Below are 17809 nucleotides of genomic sequence, written 5' to 3'. Positions count from 1 at the left end.
TATATTTGTGGGATAGTAATTAAATGTTATCATCAGCCAGTTTCATTTTACTTATGTAACCCCAGTTGTCCCAAAAATACTAGAGAAGGAAGCAAAAAATGAACAAAGCAAGCAAAGAAAATGAATGAATGAATGAATTTTAGTTAAAACAGGTTATTTCTAAGGCATCAGTAAAGAGAGACATGACATCATAAACAGCTTGAAATACATATAACTGGACTGGAGGTGGGTTGCAAAGCAGTTTGCATCGCGACAGCCCCATTTTAGCCTCGCTCTACTTTGGATCACGTTTACAGCAGCTCACCACTTCCTCACCTGACGATATGGTTTCTATTCTCTGTTTCGTCTTTCTGTCTTGCAGGAGAACATCTTACAGAAAGTCGTGATGACGGCGTTTGCAGACAGAACAGTCGTAACAATCGCTGTAAGTCCTTCAGTCTTTTATCCTGTTGTTGTTACTAATGAGGCAAAAAAAAAAAAAACTGCTGAGGTCAGCTGAGGTTTGTACAGATAGATGCAGATATGTGGCTCTCTTTGCACTGAGCTCTATGTTCATCTATCATTAAATTATTTACCCCACAGATGTTTCTTTTATCTGTGCCTTTTATTAATGGCCTTTCCCACACATAAACAGTTTGTAACACATAGTTCCTTATGGATTTAGTGACTTAAATTCAGTCCTCTTGTCCGGTTCTTTTATCTATATGCTTCCCTTTTTTCTGACTTTTGTCTCTTTGTGTTGCTGTCTTATCCTGCTCTGTTTTTCTTTCCTTTCTTTTTCCATCTGCTGTCTCCTTCTACTTTTTCCCAAATCCCCCCCCCCCCCCCCCCCACCTCCTTCCTTTTCTTTTTTGTTTTCTCACTTTTTCTTTTTTACTACATCTACTACATTTTCTGTTGTCCTCCTTCATCTCCCTTTGTCCTGCCACCAGCATCGTGTGTCCTCTATCTTGGATGCCGAGCAGGTGTTGGTCTTCTCCTCAGGGATCTTGGTGGAAAGTGACTCTGGTCCCAACCTGCTAGCACAGGAGGAGAGCCTCTTCAGTGTGCTAGTGAGGACTCACAAGTAGACCCGGATCAACACAGACCACTTTGGCTCAGCTGACTCTCGGTCTCTCCTGTTTTCTTCCATTTTCCTGCCTGTTTCTGTTTCTTTTCCTGGCTGAGCCACAGCTGACGTCTGACTCTGGGTCTGCTGAAGCTTTACTGCCACTGACAGCCTGGTTGGTACAAGAAAATACTGCATGCTCTTTTAAAGATATTCCTTGTGGATGCAGTGCAAATTTGACGACAGTCTTCAGTGTTGTGACATTGTTTGTCCTCCAAACTAAAAATTGAGAAGGGATTCAGTTAGAATTAAACCTGAATTTGTATTTTTAGTAGCTGACTGGTTCAGATGCTTTACATTCATCTCATTCAGCAGGTTCCTGGAAAATTGGACTGTATCAATAAAATGGGTCTTTGGACATTTCTTCCAAAAAGAATAACATCATCTCCAAAACTGTGAAGAGTCCGCATATTTTAATTTTTAAAGCAGCTGATCAGTCTATAAAATTCTTACCAAATCCTTCATTTGATCCAACAAAACTAGCTTAAAACATATTATAATTTTTTTAAAACAAAACATTTCACTTAGACTTATTATGTTTGTGTTTTGTGTCGTCCCTGTGTGTCTCCAGCACCGTGTCCACACCATCCTAACAGCTGATCTGGTCATTGTGATGAAGCGAGGCAACATCATGGAGTACGACAAACCTGAGACGCTTTTGGAGCAGGAGGATGGGATGTTTGCTTCGTTTGTCAAAGCTGACATGTAGGAACACGCGGGACCCAACGGCTGACAACCTGCTCAGTTTCTTGGGTTTTTTTGTTTTTGTATTTTTTTTTACCTGAATTACTTTCTTGTTGAGGTGAACAGCCCTCTGAGAGAATACCCCACTGCAGGGAAGCCAGTAACATACTGTTTCTACGAGGAGAAGCTTTCCTGTGCACTCACCAAATGGAGACAGGGTGAGCTGTCAGTCAGTGGGTTTAAGAAGTCGTACTAAAGAAGTCAGGAAGTAAAAGAAGGTGCTTTGGGTAGGCTTGCTAATCAATGAGTCCATCGGTTGGTTCATCCCGTTTTTATTTTGTTTGAATTTAAGAAAACCCAATTACACAAACCACAACATTACTAGTATTTGGACTGGAAAGTGAAATAATAAAGATATATCTTATATGTGATGAATGGCTAATGCAAACTACAAATGAATATATTTTCTCACTTGTCTCATAGAAAATCTAAAGTTATTTTTCCGACTTTCAAATTTTTCTCAAGATCTAAACAAGAAAATAAGCAATAAATATAATGCTTGTGAAGCTCACAGTATCAAAATGGGCAGCCAGGCATATCTTTCCTGTGCTCTAAGACTAAGAATAGTGAGAACACTTAATAGTTAATAAAGAACTGATAAAAAGCAAAGTTATTTCATTTCTTATTGCCAGTAAATCCCACGAATGACCAAACCTACTATAAAATATGTAATATGTATACTAAATAATGCAACCACAAATACAAAAAAGTAAGTCTTAAAAACTGCAGTTGTGGCCACTTGATGCTGGCTTCGAAAAATCTCCACAGATCCTGTGTCAAAATGTCTAAATTCACAAAAGAAATGAACATGTTGATGAAAAACGTGTATCTCAGATCGGTTGCCTGCAGTTGCTAGGTAAAATCGGCCAGAAAGAGGTGTACGGAGCTGCACTGAAAACCTCTGTGGTTGCTTTGGTCTGTATCAGATTGCTGCGGTTGCAGGTTGTGCAGCAGTGAAACTGTGAGGAATGTGATGAAGACGGTAAATGACGACTGTTCACCTTCAAAGTAAAAGTTGTTCCTTTTGAATCGTGTTGGTTTTGGCAGTAAGACACAACTTGCCAAGACAAGTCAACATTTCCAATGCAAATCTTCAATTCTATTGACAAAACAAATGAATCAGGGGCAACTTGGAGTTCAGCATCTCGCTCACTTTTGACATGCAGACTAAATGAGCCAAGAATCAAACTATCAAAGTTGGCCATATGATAGGTGTCTAGGACTATACGACCCATTTAAATTGCATATATGTTTAAAGTTAGGCAATACTAGAACTAGAACTAGACATCTCACCCATGTTTATGGCTTTGGCACCTTTTGGATCTGATGAGCAGATTTTTCTATGTTTGATTAAACTTGTGGATGCACTTTTCTAACCAAGCTAATAAGCACTAGCTGATAGCTTTTGGCTCCATAAAATGTCAAGATAATGCTAAAGCCATGACATCATTATTGTTATAACTACCATATTTATATAAAATCTCTCTGAGAGCACCGAATATGGATTACCTGCCTTAACAAATGCACTGTTACCTCTTTTTAACACATTTTTTTACACCGTTTTAAATGGATTTGAAAGGTTTTTAGGTTAGAGTATTAAGACAGAGGCTTGTGTTTGTTGGTCTTTTCATGGGATTTGTAGACAGTAGGAAATACATACAGTTTATTAAATATAAATTATGGCTTTGAGATTTTATTTCAGGTGTTGAGGCTGTGAAAAGTGTAAAATGTAAAGATTTAATAGTTGGAGAGTGAACAGAAGTGTTGTTTCATATTAATAGAATTTTTACAGTCTTTAATTATCTTGTGTAAAATATTTGTTACTTTTTAGATCATGCACCACCTCTGTTTATACTGACTGGCACCTGTATTATGCAATAATAATGATGGAAGAATTTTTAAATGTATTTAAAATCCTTTTTAAAAATGACTGTTGGCTCTTTGGCCATTATTTTTCTGAATAACGCAGTGGAAGGATTTTAAATCAACCCTTTTGTATTCTACTCTACTTTTTGACCTTAAGTTCTGCCATAGAGGTAACACTGATAGAAATGACAAAGCTGATGGAATCATATGGTTTTATTAACCAGTTTAAGAATGCATTTATAATGATAAATAACGCAGCTGATTGTTGTGGCCGTTCTTTGACTGAACATGTGTTGACATTTTTCACGAGATGCCAAAAATGAGACGTCACAAAATACCAACAGCAGTTTCCCAAGTGAAGGCTGGATACTCTATTTCTGGCCTACTTCTCCTTCCTCCCTGTTCTATCAGTTGTACGTCTATGCCTCCATTAGTACAAACACTGTAAGGTGTCACGGCTCGGCCTGCAGCCAGTGAACCTGCTGTCTGTCTGCGGTCATGCTTTGCTGAACTTTTTATCCTCGGGGACAATAGATACCCAGCATGCCTCCCGTTAACTCCAGAGATGCTTCATGGATGTTTGAGAGGGCAGTGATGTCTTTTCTTTTTTTACTGAGGAAGAGCAGTAACTTGCAGTAACTTAATAATCAGTTCTAGGGGCTGAAATTTAGAGCTACATCAATCTCTATTTTGCACATTAATAATGCAACATTGGTAATAAATCGGATGAAACCAAATTAGAGCCCATAGGAGAGAGTGAATTTTAGAGAGTGAAATTTAGCATTCACAAGGTGAACATAAAGAGGAGTCCATATAGTAAAAAAAAAGAGCTTTTGCATATGGGAACTGCTCCATCTCTTTGATGGGCTGATATCAACATGTTTTTATATATTTTTATTTTTAAATAATGAAACTTTAACACACTCACTGTTTTTATCAGACGGATTGGATTCTCCTTGGAAGTCCTAGCTAACACTTTTTGTTTTCTGTCCAATGCATTGTGTAGTAGATTTAGATTTAATGTTTTCGTGGAGCTTTGTTTAAAGTGTCCATTAAACTAGGAGAGTTCATTTTCTGCTGGAAATCCTGTTAGAGGCAGACACTTTGTCTCTGCATGGAGAGTTATGAAGGCATTTTACATGCATCTTCATAACCATAAGCCACCTTTAAAAATGAAAAATGAACATTTGATATATCATTTCTTTCATCTATACAAAAAAGTTGTAATGTTGGCTAACTGAAATCCTAAAAAAGCTTATTGATGGTTTCTCGCTCGGCATGTATAATTCAACTTGTGTGGATCAGGTCTCCTGAAATTTAAACTGTAGGATGATGTTGTGAGCTGTTGTACATGTGTAAATGTTATTTTAGTCCATTGCTAGGTGGTTGCTAGGCAATGTAATGGCATCACAATATCTGACATAGATAAGAACCTTTGGGGGCCGGAGATGTACCTGTGAGCCAAGTTTGTCTGCCCGACTTCTGATGCTCTTGGAGGGTTTTGTGGACAAAGAATCAAACACACAGCAGAGATGCCAGAGTCCTTTCTTTTGCATTGAAAGAAAAATATTTGGGAGACAGTATCTCATAATTATGACTGTTATCTCCCAGATAAAAGAAAACTTCTCATCATCACAAGATAATGTACAATAATAGAAAAATGCCACAGAAACGTGCCTGACAGTGTTCACTGTGCAGTGGGACAGGAAATGGAACCGCTTCATAATGTGCTTGGGAACTGTTGTGTTTTTAATCATTTTGAGATTTAATAAGCAATTTAGTGATGGTTCTTGCTTCTGTTGGTTTCAAATAATAGAGATAGTCAAGATTCCTTATCACTGTCACTACAATGCAAGTTTTCATATATAAACAGCAGAAGTCGTCCCTTTCTGTAGTTAAAAACACACGCAACATGCATATCAATGAATGGCTATTTAATTAATAGGCAGGCTTTTTGAATAAAAATAAAAATAAAATGTCTTAAATATAAATGTTACCCAAAGGAAACCAGCTCATTGCCATCACAGTGAATCCATTTGCGCTGCCACTCCTGTGCTCTCAAACATAAAAATGACTGACCAACACTTACGGGTCTCAAATTAAGTGATAATAAATCATACTCGTGAGCCAAGGTCTCAGCTTTTGGGTGATATTTTCAGTGCACAACAATATGTAGTTACAGCTCAGCATTCAGTGCATTTCTTTGGAATATCTTTTCTAACCTTTCTGGGAGCGGTGCTATTGTCCCTTTATATTATTGTATATTCATTAGACTTAATTTGCTTTTGGACTAAAATTTGAAACTTTGTACTGTACAGTGTTGAATGCCAAACATGATTTTTCCGCCTTTTCTTGTTTAAATATCTTACATGTTTCATCTCAAGAAGTTGTCACTTAAGCTTTTGAACTTTGTGATTTCTCTCATTTTACAAGTTGTTTTAATATAACACAACGAGATGACACGTGAGGTTTACCGTCACACTTGGTGATCACAAGCTTCGCCTGCACTTTTCTTTCCCCTGACAGCTTTAACTGTAACACTGAATGTCTTTGTTGTTGTCCCTGCAGTTCTTCCAAGTCCTCGTCCGTCTCCTCTGTTAGCGATCGAGTGCTCTTCCTGTTCTTTGATCCTCGTTCAGTAGCACTTTTTATGCTCTTGGCCACCGTCACACTCATAAATCCTTTGTTTTCCTTGCTGTGCTTCCATGCTGCTCCTGTTCTGAACCTGCACACGGCTGCCTTGTAAACTCATCCTCTCACACCCCAAACCACTTTTTGTCTTCGAAGCTGACATTTTACACCAAGAGCAAAAAAGCAGTGGTGCCATTTTTCCACGTTACACTTTGCACAGGTTTTTTCGCTCAAAGAATGTCTCTTTTCGAACAGGTTTCACGTGTGTTTTAGTTTCTGGGAACAAACAAGTACATAAAAACAGCGAACGGGTGGAAATGTAAGGGAACTGCATGTAACTCATTGTCGGAGCTATGCAGAGAGCTTTACTTGCTTTCATGAAGTTGACTGTTAACAGAGAGCATCGTAAATGCTGACATCGTTCTCACAGATCAGTTTGGAGATGGTCATTTTTTTCTGTATGTACATTCTGTATGTAGTAGCCTGTATAGCCAAGGGTTTAAACATATATATATATATATATATATATATATATATATTAAACTGCTATTATTATGTGTGCCTGATTTCTTTCTTTTTTTACACTTGTAATAACAATAAAATGCTCTTGAGTGACGTGAGGCTGTTTGTTTTTGTTGGGCTGCTTTCACGGCTGTAAACTCTTGACCTTTCCTACCTCAGGACACAGGCCAGGAGTCACGGTACCCTCAATACTAGATGTGATAAATTGCTAAATGGCGCCCCCTGATGACTGTTTCTAAAATAAATCCAAATACATGCACTAGGAAATTGCACACATTTCAGAAAATATATGAAAATGAGAGCCGTCAGGTGGTTTTTTTTTCTTTTTTGTTGTTCTTAATAAACTTTTCCTTGTTGAGCTTTTGTGTTCATTTTAAAAGACGTGTTTACAGATTGAAACACAAAACCAGTCAAACTGGACACTGGTTTTTATCAACAGCTGATGTTTGTTTTTGTTTTACCTGAACTCAAAGAGTCATTCCTGCATGAATTATAGCGGCACAATCGAAATCTTGCCCTTACTTTACCCGACACCCACCTCTCAACCATCCTATAGCTGTATGGGGTTGTCCCATAGGAACATTTAGCTTGCCTGGAGAACACCTGTGGCTTGACAAATTTAAACTGGATAGAAAAGACGGGTAAATATAAAGGTTTTTATAGACAGTTAAAGACAACTGAGTCTAGTTTGATTGGTTTCATGGATGTAGATTAGCAGGGAAAGTGCTGACTTTGTGCCCAGCTCTAACTAAAGTTCCCTGCAGGTCCGATTGTTCGGCTTCCATTAAATGAAGGTAGGGTTAGGATTACCGCCTCCAACCTGAGTAAGAGCTACAATTACAGACAATAGTAGCTCCTCCCCTCTGTAAAATGCCAAATAATGGTCCAAATTTCACGACTTTTCTTTTCACTGTTTTCCATGTTTCTTTGATATTTATATGCATTAAATTAGCCCTTTATGCACATTCTTGATGAAGTGGGTTAAACAATGACCGAACTTAAGAGACATCTGTTTTAGTGCTTAAAAAACTGCCAAAAAAGTAAAAAAAAAAAACAAAAACAAAAACAAACCCTATAAGATAAAAAGATTCTAGGGCCTTCCAAAGCAGGCTGTTTCGGTGGTTTTGCCCTTTCCCATTGCCTTTGAGGGGGGCCTGAAGGCAGCAGCGCTCTGATCCGAGCGGGTCTTGACTCTGGAAGTGCGTCAACAGCAGAGTGGAGACCGTCCCAGCCCTCAGAGGCTCAGAGCAGAGGCGGCGCGCTGCCTTCAGTCCGAAACATCTCCGAAAGGCGACGGAGTTATAACTGCTCGTTCGTCTTTGAGCGTTTCCCTGAGGGTGGGCATGCTGCGTCCGTGCGTAAAGACGCACTGAGGACTGTTTTCTTTGCCATCGGGAGCGGAAAGCGGACGAGAAGATGCTGGCGAGGAAAAGCATCATCCCGGAGGAGTTCGGTCTCCCGGGGCTCGTCTCCCGGATGCCCCGCAAGCCGGTGTTCAGGGACCGCGTGAACAAAGCGCGCTTTATCGCCAAAAACGGCTCGTGCAACTTGGCGCACAAGAACATCCGCGAACAGGGGAGATTCCTGCAGGACGTCTTCACCACGCTGGTGGACCTTAAATGGCGCTTCACGCTGGTCATCTTCACCACGACATTCGTCAGCAGCTGGCTGCTGTTCGCCATGAGCTGGTGGCTGGTGGCATTTGCGCACGGAGACCTGGACCCTACGCGTGAAAACATGACCGACTGCGTAAAAAATCTGAAGTAAGGAAAAGCCTGAGTGCTTTCATGTAACCTGTTCCAAGAAAACGAGGTTGTTAAAGTGTGTTTGGTGTAAATTCGTCAAGTTTTGCTCTGTCGAAATTCTTTCTGTCTCCGTCTGCACTTGATCCAAACCTCCCAGCTCCCACCCGCCTCCTCTTCTCTTCGCCAACATTCTCCATTTTTAAACTGTGGAAGAGAAAAAAGAGGGAATGAGAGAACTTCTGCTGCGTTTATTTCAGGCAAATAAAAGAGCAGAAGCAGAAAGATCGCATGTGGTGAAACGTTTTTTGGCACTTCCATGTTAGCGCATCCACCCTCACCCCCATGAATCCTTACCACAGGGAAGGAGAAGACAGAAAGGCAAATAGGAAATTTGCTTTTGCTTCTTTCTTGGAAATGATCAGAATCCATTGTCGGGAACCACTTGAGGTGGCGGTTCCATCTTCCATTGAAATACTGCTTTATTTTCACACTCCCTAAATCTCATAATCATAATCATCATAACCTTTTCACATAAATTTTTTTCTCTTCTGAATTTGCTGATGAAGCGTCTGCACTTTTATCTTATCTGAATTTCAACTGCAGGACATCGACTTGTTCACGTGCTTTTTAATATTGACGCACCAGTGATTAAAAGACCTTCATGAATATTACATCAAAAGTATTTTTGGAGGTCAGCTCTGTTTTTTTCTATGTTTGTCATCATTTCTTGCTTTACGAATTAGTCTTGTGGAAAAGTAGTTGGGGAGCAAATGTCGTGAGTAACAGGGTTTGACCAGACCTGATCTGAAGACCGCAACTCTACTTCCTGTTAACTTCTCAACATCCAACATGTATGTGAATAAATGACATCCAAGGTTAGGGTGCATTTTAGTAATATGTTTAATCAAACTGAATAAAAATTTGAATTTGAAACATGACCTTACACATCAAGTATCTCACATGCATTTTGACCGCTTGGTGGTTGTGACCCCATCCCTAACCCCGATCAGCCATGAAGACCTGGATGTTAGAGGTTAAGCCCATTGTGCATGAAATTGGTTGCGATTCAGGATGCGGAAGGCAGGGGGCGCTGTCGCAATGCTCCTCAATGAAAAAGAGTGAACTGAGCTGAACTAAAATAATTATTTTACCTTTTTTCTGGTTTTACATTGTTTCTTTCACAGTGAAGCTCATTTCAACCATGAAGCGATAGGTCCAGCAGCACCAGAGGAATATTTCACAATAGTTTATCCCCCAGGATATCTGATTTAACTTGTCTCCCCCTCTGCAGGTCGTTCACATCAGCCTTCCTGTTCTCCATCGAGGTTCAGGTGACCATCGGCTTTGGAGAACGTGTGATAACGGAGCAGTGTCCCACTGCCATCACCGTCCTCATCCTGCAGAACATTGTGGGACTCATCATCAATGCTGTGATGTTGGGTAAGGTGCACGAAATGTTTACCTCAAACCTAAAAGGATCAGCAGAAAATCGATGGTTAAAATAATACAGAAATATCAACCTCGCTCAGTTTTTGTCACCTTGGATGCTGTTTATACTTCAGGGCTGCTTTAATTCTTCATACACAGAGTCACAAGCTGCTGGAAACATTTCTCTGAGACTTTTGCTTCATGTTTACATGACAGCATCACACAGTGTCATGTCAAAGAAACCAGTTTAAGATTTGAACTTTGTGGCATGAAACATTTTCCTGCTGTAAGCATGGATGCGGTGTGGCTATAAAAAGATGATCATGGTCAGCAACAGTGCTCAGGTAGGCTGTGGTGGTCTGGGCTCAAAGTATACCAGAAAACTATATCTGATAAAGTGTTTTCTTTTGTTTGAGAAGCAAAGCACTTTGGATGTCTTTAAATTTAGCACCTTTGAGTTATTTTGAAGTGAAATTTCTCCTGAAAGAGACGAAAAGAAACATAAAACATTTCTGACCTGCGGGTTTAAAGCAGCCTGGCTCTACAGTGCACAATTCCGGCTTGACCCTTTGCCCTCTTTTTAATTATGTATGATTCTGACTCTCGGGTCAGATAGGTTACAGGACTCATTTTTAACTTGAAGAAAAAGGGTTCAGATGACATCTTCATTTCCGCTCAAACACTGGCAGTGAAGCCATTTTGACTCTTGGCATGTTAAAAGAACTGCGGTGCTTTGTTCCATTCTGACCTATAAGTACTGATGCGTGCATAGACGCACCTGCTCAGGTTAACCTTGCCGAGTTTTACCTCCTCAGGCTGTATCTTCATGAAGACGGCTCAGTCGAACCGTCGGGCAGAGACGCTCATCTTCAGCCGCCACGCCGTGATCGCAGTCCGGAACAACCGGCTGTGCTTCATGATTCGTATCGGGGATCTGAGGAAGAGCATGATCATTGGAGCGACCGTCAGGTTACAGGTGAGCCTCTCGTTTTAACCACCAGTAAAATCAAACTCGCTCAACATATGTTTTTGTGTTTTTCTACATGAATCTGAGACATTTTCCAGCTAATTGCTGCTCTAAAATGTCAGCTGCCACTTTTTTTTAATAGAAAATGTAAACTTTGTAAATACGCCTATATAGCTTTGCACATACTCATTTTATATACTCATAAAATGTACATAGAAATAAAGATGAAAAATCAGAAGAAACACACAAAGTAAAATAAATACAAATCATAGCTAAACAATAAAAACAAAAGAGAAAACAGCACTGCACCACAATCCAAAGATTTAAGACATATAAATGAGACCTCTCCCAAATCTTTCCCTTACCAATCACAGTGTGGGCCACGGCCCCCTAGTGGGCCTAGAACGTATTGCAAGAGATCTTTTTACAATAAATACTTTGTGTTTTTGTTCAGTTAACTGAAATAGAAATTTCAGAGTCACAGATTAAAACTTTGATGTGACTCAATCCGGTAAACTTACAGGCAAAAAAATGAAAGCGGGGTCAGAAAGGTGGGTCTTTAGTTTGGGTCTTTAGCCAAAAGATAATGCTTTTATAAAATGATCTTTGGGATCAGTTCTAATAATTCTGTTTAAAGTTTCAGTGAAATATTCACATTTTTAAAAGATACGGAGCAACTCAAACGTGGGTTTAAAAATGTCTATTATTAAATGTTATTCCTCCTTTCCTGATCTACTTTTGGTCCGTAAGTTCTTTCCAGGTAACAACAAGACAAAAGTTCAACAAATAAACCATCAGAACATCAAAATGAATTATTGAAAACACAAGAAAAACTTTTATTACATGAGTGTTTTTTTCTTATGTGATGATCAGAGTTGTTGCATCTATTACAAACTGAAGTGCGACTTTTTTTTTTATTCTTTCAATGAATAAAGAACCAACATGTGAAAGACGTTTTAACCAGATTAAGTTTTCATCTGTTGGTCGAGCTGTTGTGGCAGTTTTATCTCCGTGAGCACCTCCAGTCTAAGAAAGTTACCCACATTTATTCATGTAACACAACTTTAGTAATTACTCACTACAAAAATGCAGAAATGATCAGCCGGGTACTTTTCTTCACTTCAGATGATATACCCCACCTCTCTAATCACTGAAGTATCTACCAAAATAAAGCAACAAGTAGCTTAGTAAGAAGGAAAGCTTAAATAAGGGGCTGGAGTAAAAATATAATGACACAGGGGCAAGAGGAGAAATCTTCAGCTTGACTCTATTTACCTCGATGTCGCTATCTCACCCAAATATCTACAGACCCACTTTCAAATATATTGGGATGCTATGTGAAGTGCACAAATCTGATAAATCCATATTTTATTCACAGTGGACACGGAAAGTGTTTAAACTTACCAAATGTGGCATTTTAAAATATAAGAGAAATATGAGCTCATTTTTAATTTGATAGGATGTCTCAAAAAAGTTGGAAAAGACTGTCTTCTTTTAACTACAGTCTGTAAACATCTGGGATCATCTGGGGAGAAACTGCTAGACCTTCGGGACAGGAATGATGTCTGATTCTAGTCTGATGGAGGATTTTAGTTGCTCAGCAGACCAGAGCCCATGCATTAATGCAATGTGCCGGGCATCCAGCACTGATTCTCAGCCTCATTCCTCACGCAGAGATTTCTCCAAATTCTCTGAATCTTTTGATTTTATTTACTGTACATAGAAAAATAAATATTCTAATTATTCACCTTTTTCTTCTGAAATTGTTCCACAATTTGTATATGCAACATTTTGCAGATTGGTGAGTACAGCTGAGTAGAGTTATGAATTGAGGTTGTACCAAGATTTATTTGAAGGACTTGGCTTGAACAGGATCAGGCCCTGGGTGATATCAGTTACATATGAAGTCTAATATGTCTAACAATGTGGTTGGTTTTTAATTTGTGGACTGGTGCCAGCTGAACTACCTCCAGATCAACGCCAGTAAAACCAAGGAGCTGGTGGTAGACTTCCGCAGGCACAAGCATTCTCCACTGCAACCACTGAACATCCAGGGTATGGACATTGAGGCTGTGGACAGCTACAGGTACCTTGGTGTTCATCTGAACAACAGACTGGACTGGACTCATAACTCAGACGCCCTCTACAGGAAAGGGCAGAGCAGGCTGTACCTGCTGCGGAGACTCAGGTCGTTTGGGGTGGAGAGCCCACTCCTGAAGAAATTCTATGACTCTGTTGTGGCTTCTGCCATCTTTTATGGTGTGGTCTGCTGGGGCGGCAGCATCTCTGCTGGGGACAGGAAGAGACTGAACAGGGTGATCCGAAGGGCCAGCTCTGTTCTAGGATGCCCTCTGGACCCAGTGGAGGTGGTGAGTGACAGGAGAACGGCGGCTAAGCTGTCATCCCTGATGGACAACATCTCCCACCCCATGCAGCAGACTGTGACAGCACTGAGCAGCTCCTTCAGTGGGAGACTGCGGCACCCACGGTGTGGGACGGAGAGATTTCGCAGGTCTTTCCTCCCCACTGCTGTCAGACTCCATAATAAAGACTTTAACTGATCAAGCACACACATCCACACATGTGCAATAATACTAAGTGCAATAATCCTTTCTGTCATCGTTGTATTTTTACTCAGTTGTATATAGCATTTGTATTTGTATTCTATTTTTATCTTATTGTATATTTATTTTATTGTATTCTACTGTATATAGTATTTTATTCTATTCTGTACAGTTGTGTACTGTATTTATTCTTATTGTATTCTAATTTTTGCCTCATAACTTTTGCACTGTCCACTTCCTGCTGTGACAAAACAAATTTCCCACGTGTGGGACTAATAAAGGTTATCTTATCTCTTATCTTATCTTAATTACTTCAGAATTCACTCAAAAGCAATTTTTTTCTCAGGTTTAATCGAGCTGTTAGTTAATTAGGACTACACTTCGTCTGCTTGCAGGTTGTGAGGAAGACAACCACACCAGAGGGGGAGGTGATCCCCATCCATCAGATCGACGTGCAGACAGAGAGCGCTGTGGGCAGCAACAGCCTGTTCCTCCTCGCCCCGCTCATCATTTGCCACATCATCGACAAAAACAGGTCCAGAAACACATCATGGAGGCTGTGGCTTTATTACACCTGACTGAACCCCACTTTGCGCTCTCCACAGTCCACACAAACAGATAATATGTGATGTGTTATCAACCAGAAAGCCCCTCGGCTGATTTATGATTAACAGAAAATGGCAGAGAGGAGAGAATATTGGCATTTGGCTGCTTTTGCTTTAAAAATAATCCAAAGTAATTGTTTTACCTTTAGTTCTTTTTAAAAGTTAATCACTGGAAAAAGAAAACTCATAAAAGTAACAGTGTAAGAGTGTGAGATAACAAGATGAGACTCGTTTATGCCCTACCGCCACCTGCTGGACAAACACAGACTTAAAGTTTAAATAAACAACTAAAACAGAAACCATGTATCACCTGCACATACTCTGACATACTCCGATATTTAAACCTGGACTCCCCCCACTCTGCCCTCAGCCCGCTGTACGACCTGTCAGCCATGGAGCTGCAGTGCAGCGACCTGGAGGTGATTGTCATCCTGGAGGGAGTAGTGGAGACGACGGGCATAACCACGCAGGCACGGACTTCCTACGTCTCCGAGGAGATCCAGTGGGGCCACCGCTTTGTTTCCATAGTAACAGAGGAGGAGGGCGTGTATTCTGTCGACTACTCCAAATTTGGCAACACAGTCAAGGTAAACGCTAAAACAAAAAAGATCCTGGTGGACTTTTGTTCATTATCATCATCAATCACAGCAAAACATTGATTTGGGTCAGTGTCTCTTCCCACTGGTGAACTTGGTTTAAGAGATGTTCGCAAAATGTTCTCTTGTTCCTCCTGCAGGTTGCGACGCCATGCTGCAGTGCCAGAGAACTGGACGAGAAGCCGTCCATCTTAATCCAAACCCTCCAGAAGAGTGAGCTTTCGCACCAGAACTCACTGAGGAAGCGCAACTCCATGAGACGCAACAACTCCATGCGCAAAGGTGCAGGAAGCAGCGGGAGTCTCCGCAGGAACAACTCAGGCCTCGCCGTGCCTAAAGTCCAGTTCTTCACCCCAACCGATGGAGGCCAGAACCTGAACGCCGTCACCTGACATGAGGCCTACCGTCTGCTGGCTCCACTGCTCTTCCTGGTGGGGAGGAAGATCCTGGGTGTTGGTGCATCTGTCTCTCTGATTGGACTCATTCTTCTTCTTTTCACTGGCATAGCTAGACTTGTGTCTCGACACGTTCACTGTTAATGTTCCCTGTGTTTACGTTCATGGTTTAAAATGGGTCCTGTTCAGATTACATTTGTGATCTCTAAGCAGTTAAAGTAACATTCCTCTGCGCTGACAGAAACCCAGAAAGCAGATACTAAAACAGATAAGAGACGGATGGAAACTGCAGAATTGGTTGTGTGAGCTTAAACTGATTTCTAAATGACATACAGCGCTTTTCATTCTGAAACACTACGGTATAAAACGTGCAAAAGTGGCTTTAGCCTGCATTCTTTCTCATGGCCATCAGGGGGCTACTCCTCTGGCTCCCAGATCTTGGCTAAAGCCTTAAAACTGACGTCAGTAAACACTTTTCTTTTGGGTTTTTGGACTCAATCACTTGTATAAGTTTTATGTTCCTTCTGTACATTATGGTCCTCATTAGAGTCCATAAGGATGATAAAACATGGATCAGGCAGTTTGCAGACGACTGTATTGGTTTGACCATCACTTCTGTGATGCATCAGTACACAAGCTCAGAGAGTCACAGATTACACATAGGAAGATAATCTTCCTGCTTGTTCTGGTTTTAAGTTACACCAGCACCACTGATGCAGAGGTTTCGTCTTCCCCTATCATTTAGAAAAATACATTGAATGCCTGTGCACTGTAAAACAGAGCTGTGGATGAGACATGACCAATGCGGTGACCATAATCGGTCCTTAACTTCTATAATGACTGTCATGTTGTATTGTATAAGCTCTGAAAGTTATTAATTAACAGGAAAGTGTTCACTAAGCTCACTAATGAAGTCAGGATCACTTCTATAGACTTCAGTTCAGCTGGACTTTTCTCTGAAACCAAAGGATTTGCCCCCTGCTGGCCATTAGAAAGAATGCAGATTGTCTAAATCCGTCTTTCTTGTCGTTGCCCCCCGTTTTCTTTGTTAACCTAAACTAGCAATTCTATGCCTTTATCTCAATGATGCTGCACATCAGATACTCAGAATAGCAGCAATAGTATATTCTTAAACACACACAATACCCTTTGTGTTTGTCTGTGTGACCTGCCTGGTCTCAACTTCAGTCACCAGTTCTCTCCACTCAGAAGACGAGACGCTCCCTGACCCAGCTGATGTGTTCCACTTATTGTAATGATCCGCAGACAGAGAAAGCAATCTGAAGATTTCACTCTGGACAAACGAGAGGTTGCATTGAACCTTTTGTACCTTAATGGTTTATTTTAAAAATCAGCATGTTAATGTCTCGTGAAAATAAAAGATTATTCCAGCTTTGAAGTAGATTTACTGTAGCCATGGTGTGCACTGTGCAGAGGGGGAAAAGACTGGGATGTGTTCACTTTTACTGTTTACTGCAAAGGTGTTGTGATTCATTCAGAGTCCTTCTTTATCCTTCACCATCAGCTCAATCCTCTGTTGGCAGTTTTGAGACCACAAATAGTTTCATGTGAAATCAACCAGCTGTCGCATCAGCATTACTGACATGTTTGCCTTCACTGTATCTCTGCTTGTTCCGCTTGGTTCCAGTTTCCAGTTCATTTCCATAATCTGTCCAAACCGTGCATGCTATATTATCACAACAGCAGTATGCAAAAACACCTGGCTGTTGTAAGGGCAGACGCACTGCTTAAGTAATATTTTCTAATTAAGTTCACAATCACTACTAATGAGAAGTCATGGCAGTCATTCACCGTATGGTACTGATTTGTGTATTTTTCATGTATGGTTGTCTTTGTGTTGTTTGAGAATAAATACTTATGTATGCAAACGATGCAAATGCAAAACATGAATGTGGTTTCACTGTCTGTCTGTCACTGAGCAGCAAATGCAGAAACCCATTAAAAAAGATTACATAATTATACTGTTAGACAGTCTTTCACAAATATATAACAAACTCACTAATGCAGTTTATACACTGATGAAGATCTGCTTTTCTTGTAGAATCTTGGCCGACATACCAAATTTCCTCAGCTTCCTCAGGAAATACAGCCGCTGCTGAGCCTTCTTGACCAGCTGTGTGGTGTCAATGTCCAGGTTAGGTCCTCAGTGATGTAGACGCCTTGGTATCTAAAGCTGCTCACCTTCTCTACTTCACTCTCCCGGATAAAGAGCAGCTGGTGAGGCCTCCTCTCCTTCCTCGTGTCTACTATCATCTCTTTTGTCTTATCGGTGTTGAGGGTGAGGTTGTTGTCCCCACACCATGACACCAGACCGGCCACCTCTCTCCTATAAGCCGCTTCGTCCCCTCCAGTGATGCGACCAATCACTGTCATCTGCGAACTTCAGTATGGTTTTATCCCTATTGGTGTACAGGGTGTAGAGGATGGGACTGAGGAAAGAACGATGAGTAGAAGCCATCCAGCTTCTCTCTGTACTGCCTCTTAGCCGCTGTAATGGCTTTCCTCAGTCCATACTTCGCAGCTTTGTACTCTATCTCATTGCCTGATCTAAATGCAAGAGACCGAGCACGCAGCATGTGTCGTAACTGACTGAGATAGAGAAGCAGAAGAAAACCCA

General features: G+C 40.7%; 2 protein-coding genes across 7 annotated transcripts in view; both read left to right on the top strand.

Annotated features, from left to right (window-relative positions):
• The window catches only part of abcc9 (ATP-binding cassette, sub-family C (CFTR/MRP), member 9), an 85177-nt gene extending 78278 nt beyond the window's left edge, over positions 1–6899 (top strand). For 3 of the 6 annotated variants that reach the window (XR_015125798.1, XR_015125797.1, XR_015125799.1), the window contains 3 exons: positions 362–424; positions 933–1223; positions 1680–1812. Coding sequence is in view for 3 of the 6 variants with exons in the window: in XM_086269697.1 (XP_086125823.1) it covers positions 362–424; positions 1680–1817 (201 nt within the window). In the remaining 3 variants the exon portion in view is untranslated. Of the gene's footprint in view, positions 1–361; positions 425–932; positions 1224–1679 lie in introns of all 6 variants that reach the window. The other 3 variants (XM_086269697.1, XM_086269699.1, XM_086269698.1) reach the window with 3 other exon arrangements.
• A 1197-nt stretch (positions 6900–8096) lies between these two features.
• kcnj8 (potassium inwardly rectifying channel subfamily J member 8) lies at positions 8097–17123 on the top strand. Its single transcript, XM_086269045.1, has 6 exons — positions 8097–8634; positions 9908–10056; positions 10860–11020; positions 13971–14110; positions 14551–14767; positions 14917–17123. The coding sequence occupies exons 1-6, from the start codon at positions 8288–8290 to the stop codon at positions 15166–15168; spliced, it is 1266 nt and encodes a 421-aa protein (XP_086125171.1). The 5' UTR covers positions 8097–8287; the 3' UTR covers positions 15169–17123.
• Positions 17124–17809: the final 686 nt, after the last annotated feature.

Source organism: Aulonocara sp. 'chitande type north' Nkhata Bay, linkage group LG17 (genome assembly GCF_057382095.1).
Source record: "Aulonocara sp. 'chitande type north' Nkhata Bay isolate Kocher_YH1m ecotype deep benthic linkage group LG17, A_spYH_male_GT1.1, whole genome shotgun sequence".
In the NCBI taxonomy this organism is placed as follows: domain Eukaryota; kingdom Metazoa; phylum Chordata; class Actinopteri; order Cichliformes; family Cichlidae; genus Aulonocara; species Aulonocara sp. 'chitande type north' Nkhata Bay.
This window is presented reverse-complemented; position numbering and strand designations above follow the sequence as displayed.

Bases quoted from the DNA above. Each gene is read 5' to 3' on its own strand.
- kcnj8 (XM_086269045.1), top strand. From the start codon at position 8,288: ATGCTGGCGAGGAAAAGCATCATCCCGGAGGAGTTCGGTCTCCCGGGG. The intron at 10,057-10,859 runs GTAAGGTGCACG...TTACCTCCTCAG, and splicing joins CATCAATGCTGTGATGTTGG to GCTGTATCTTCATGAAGACG. The intron at 14,768-14,916 runs GTAAACGCTAAA...TTCCTCCTGCAG, and splicing joins AATTTGGCAACACAGTCAAG to GTTGCGACGCCATGCTGCAG.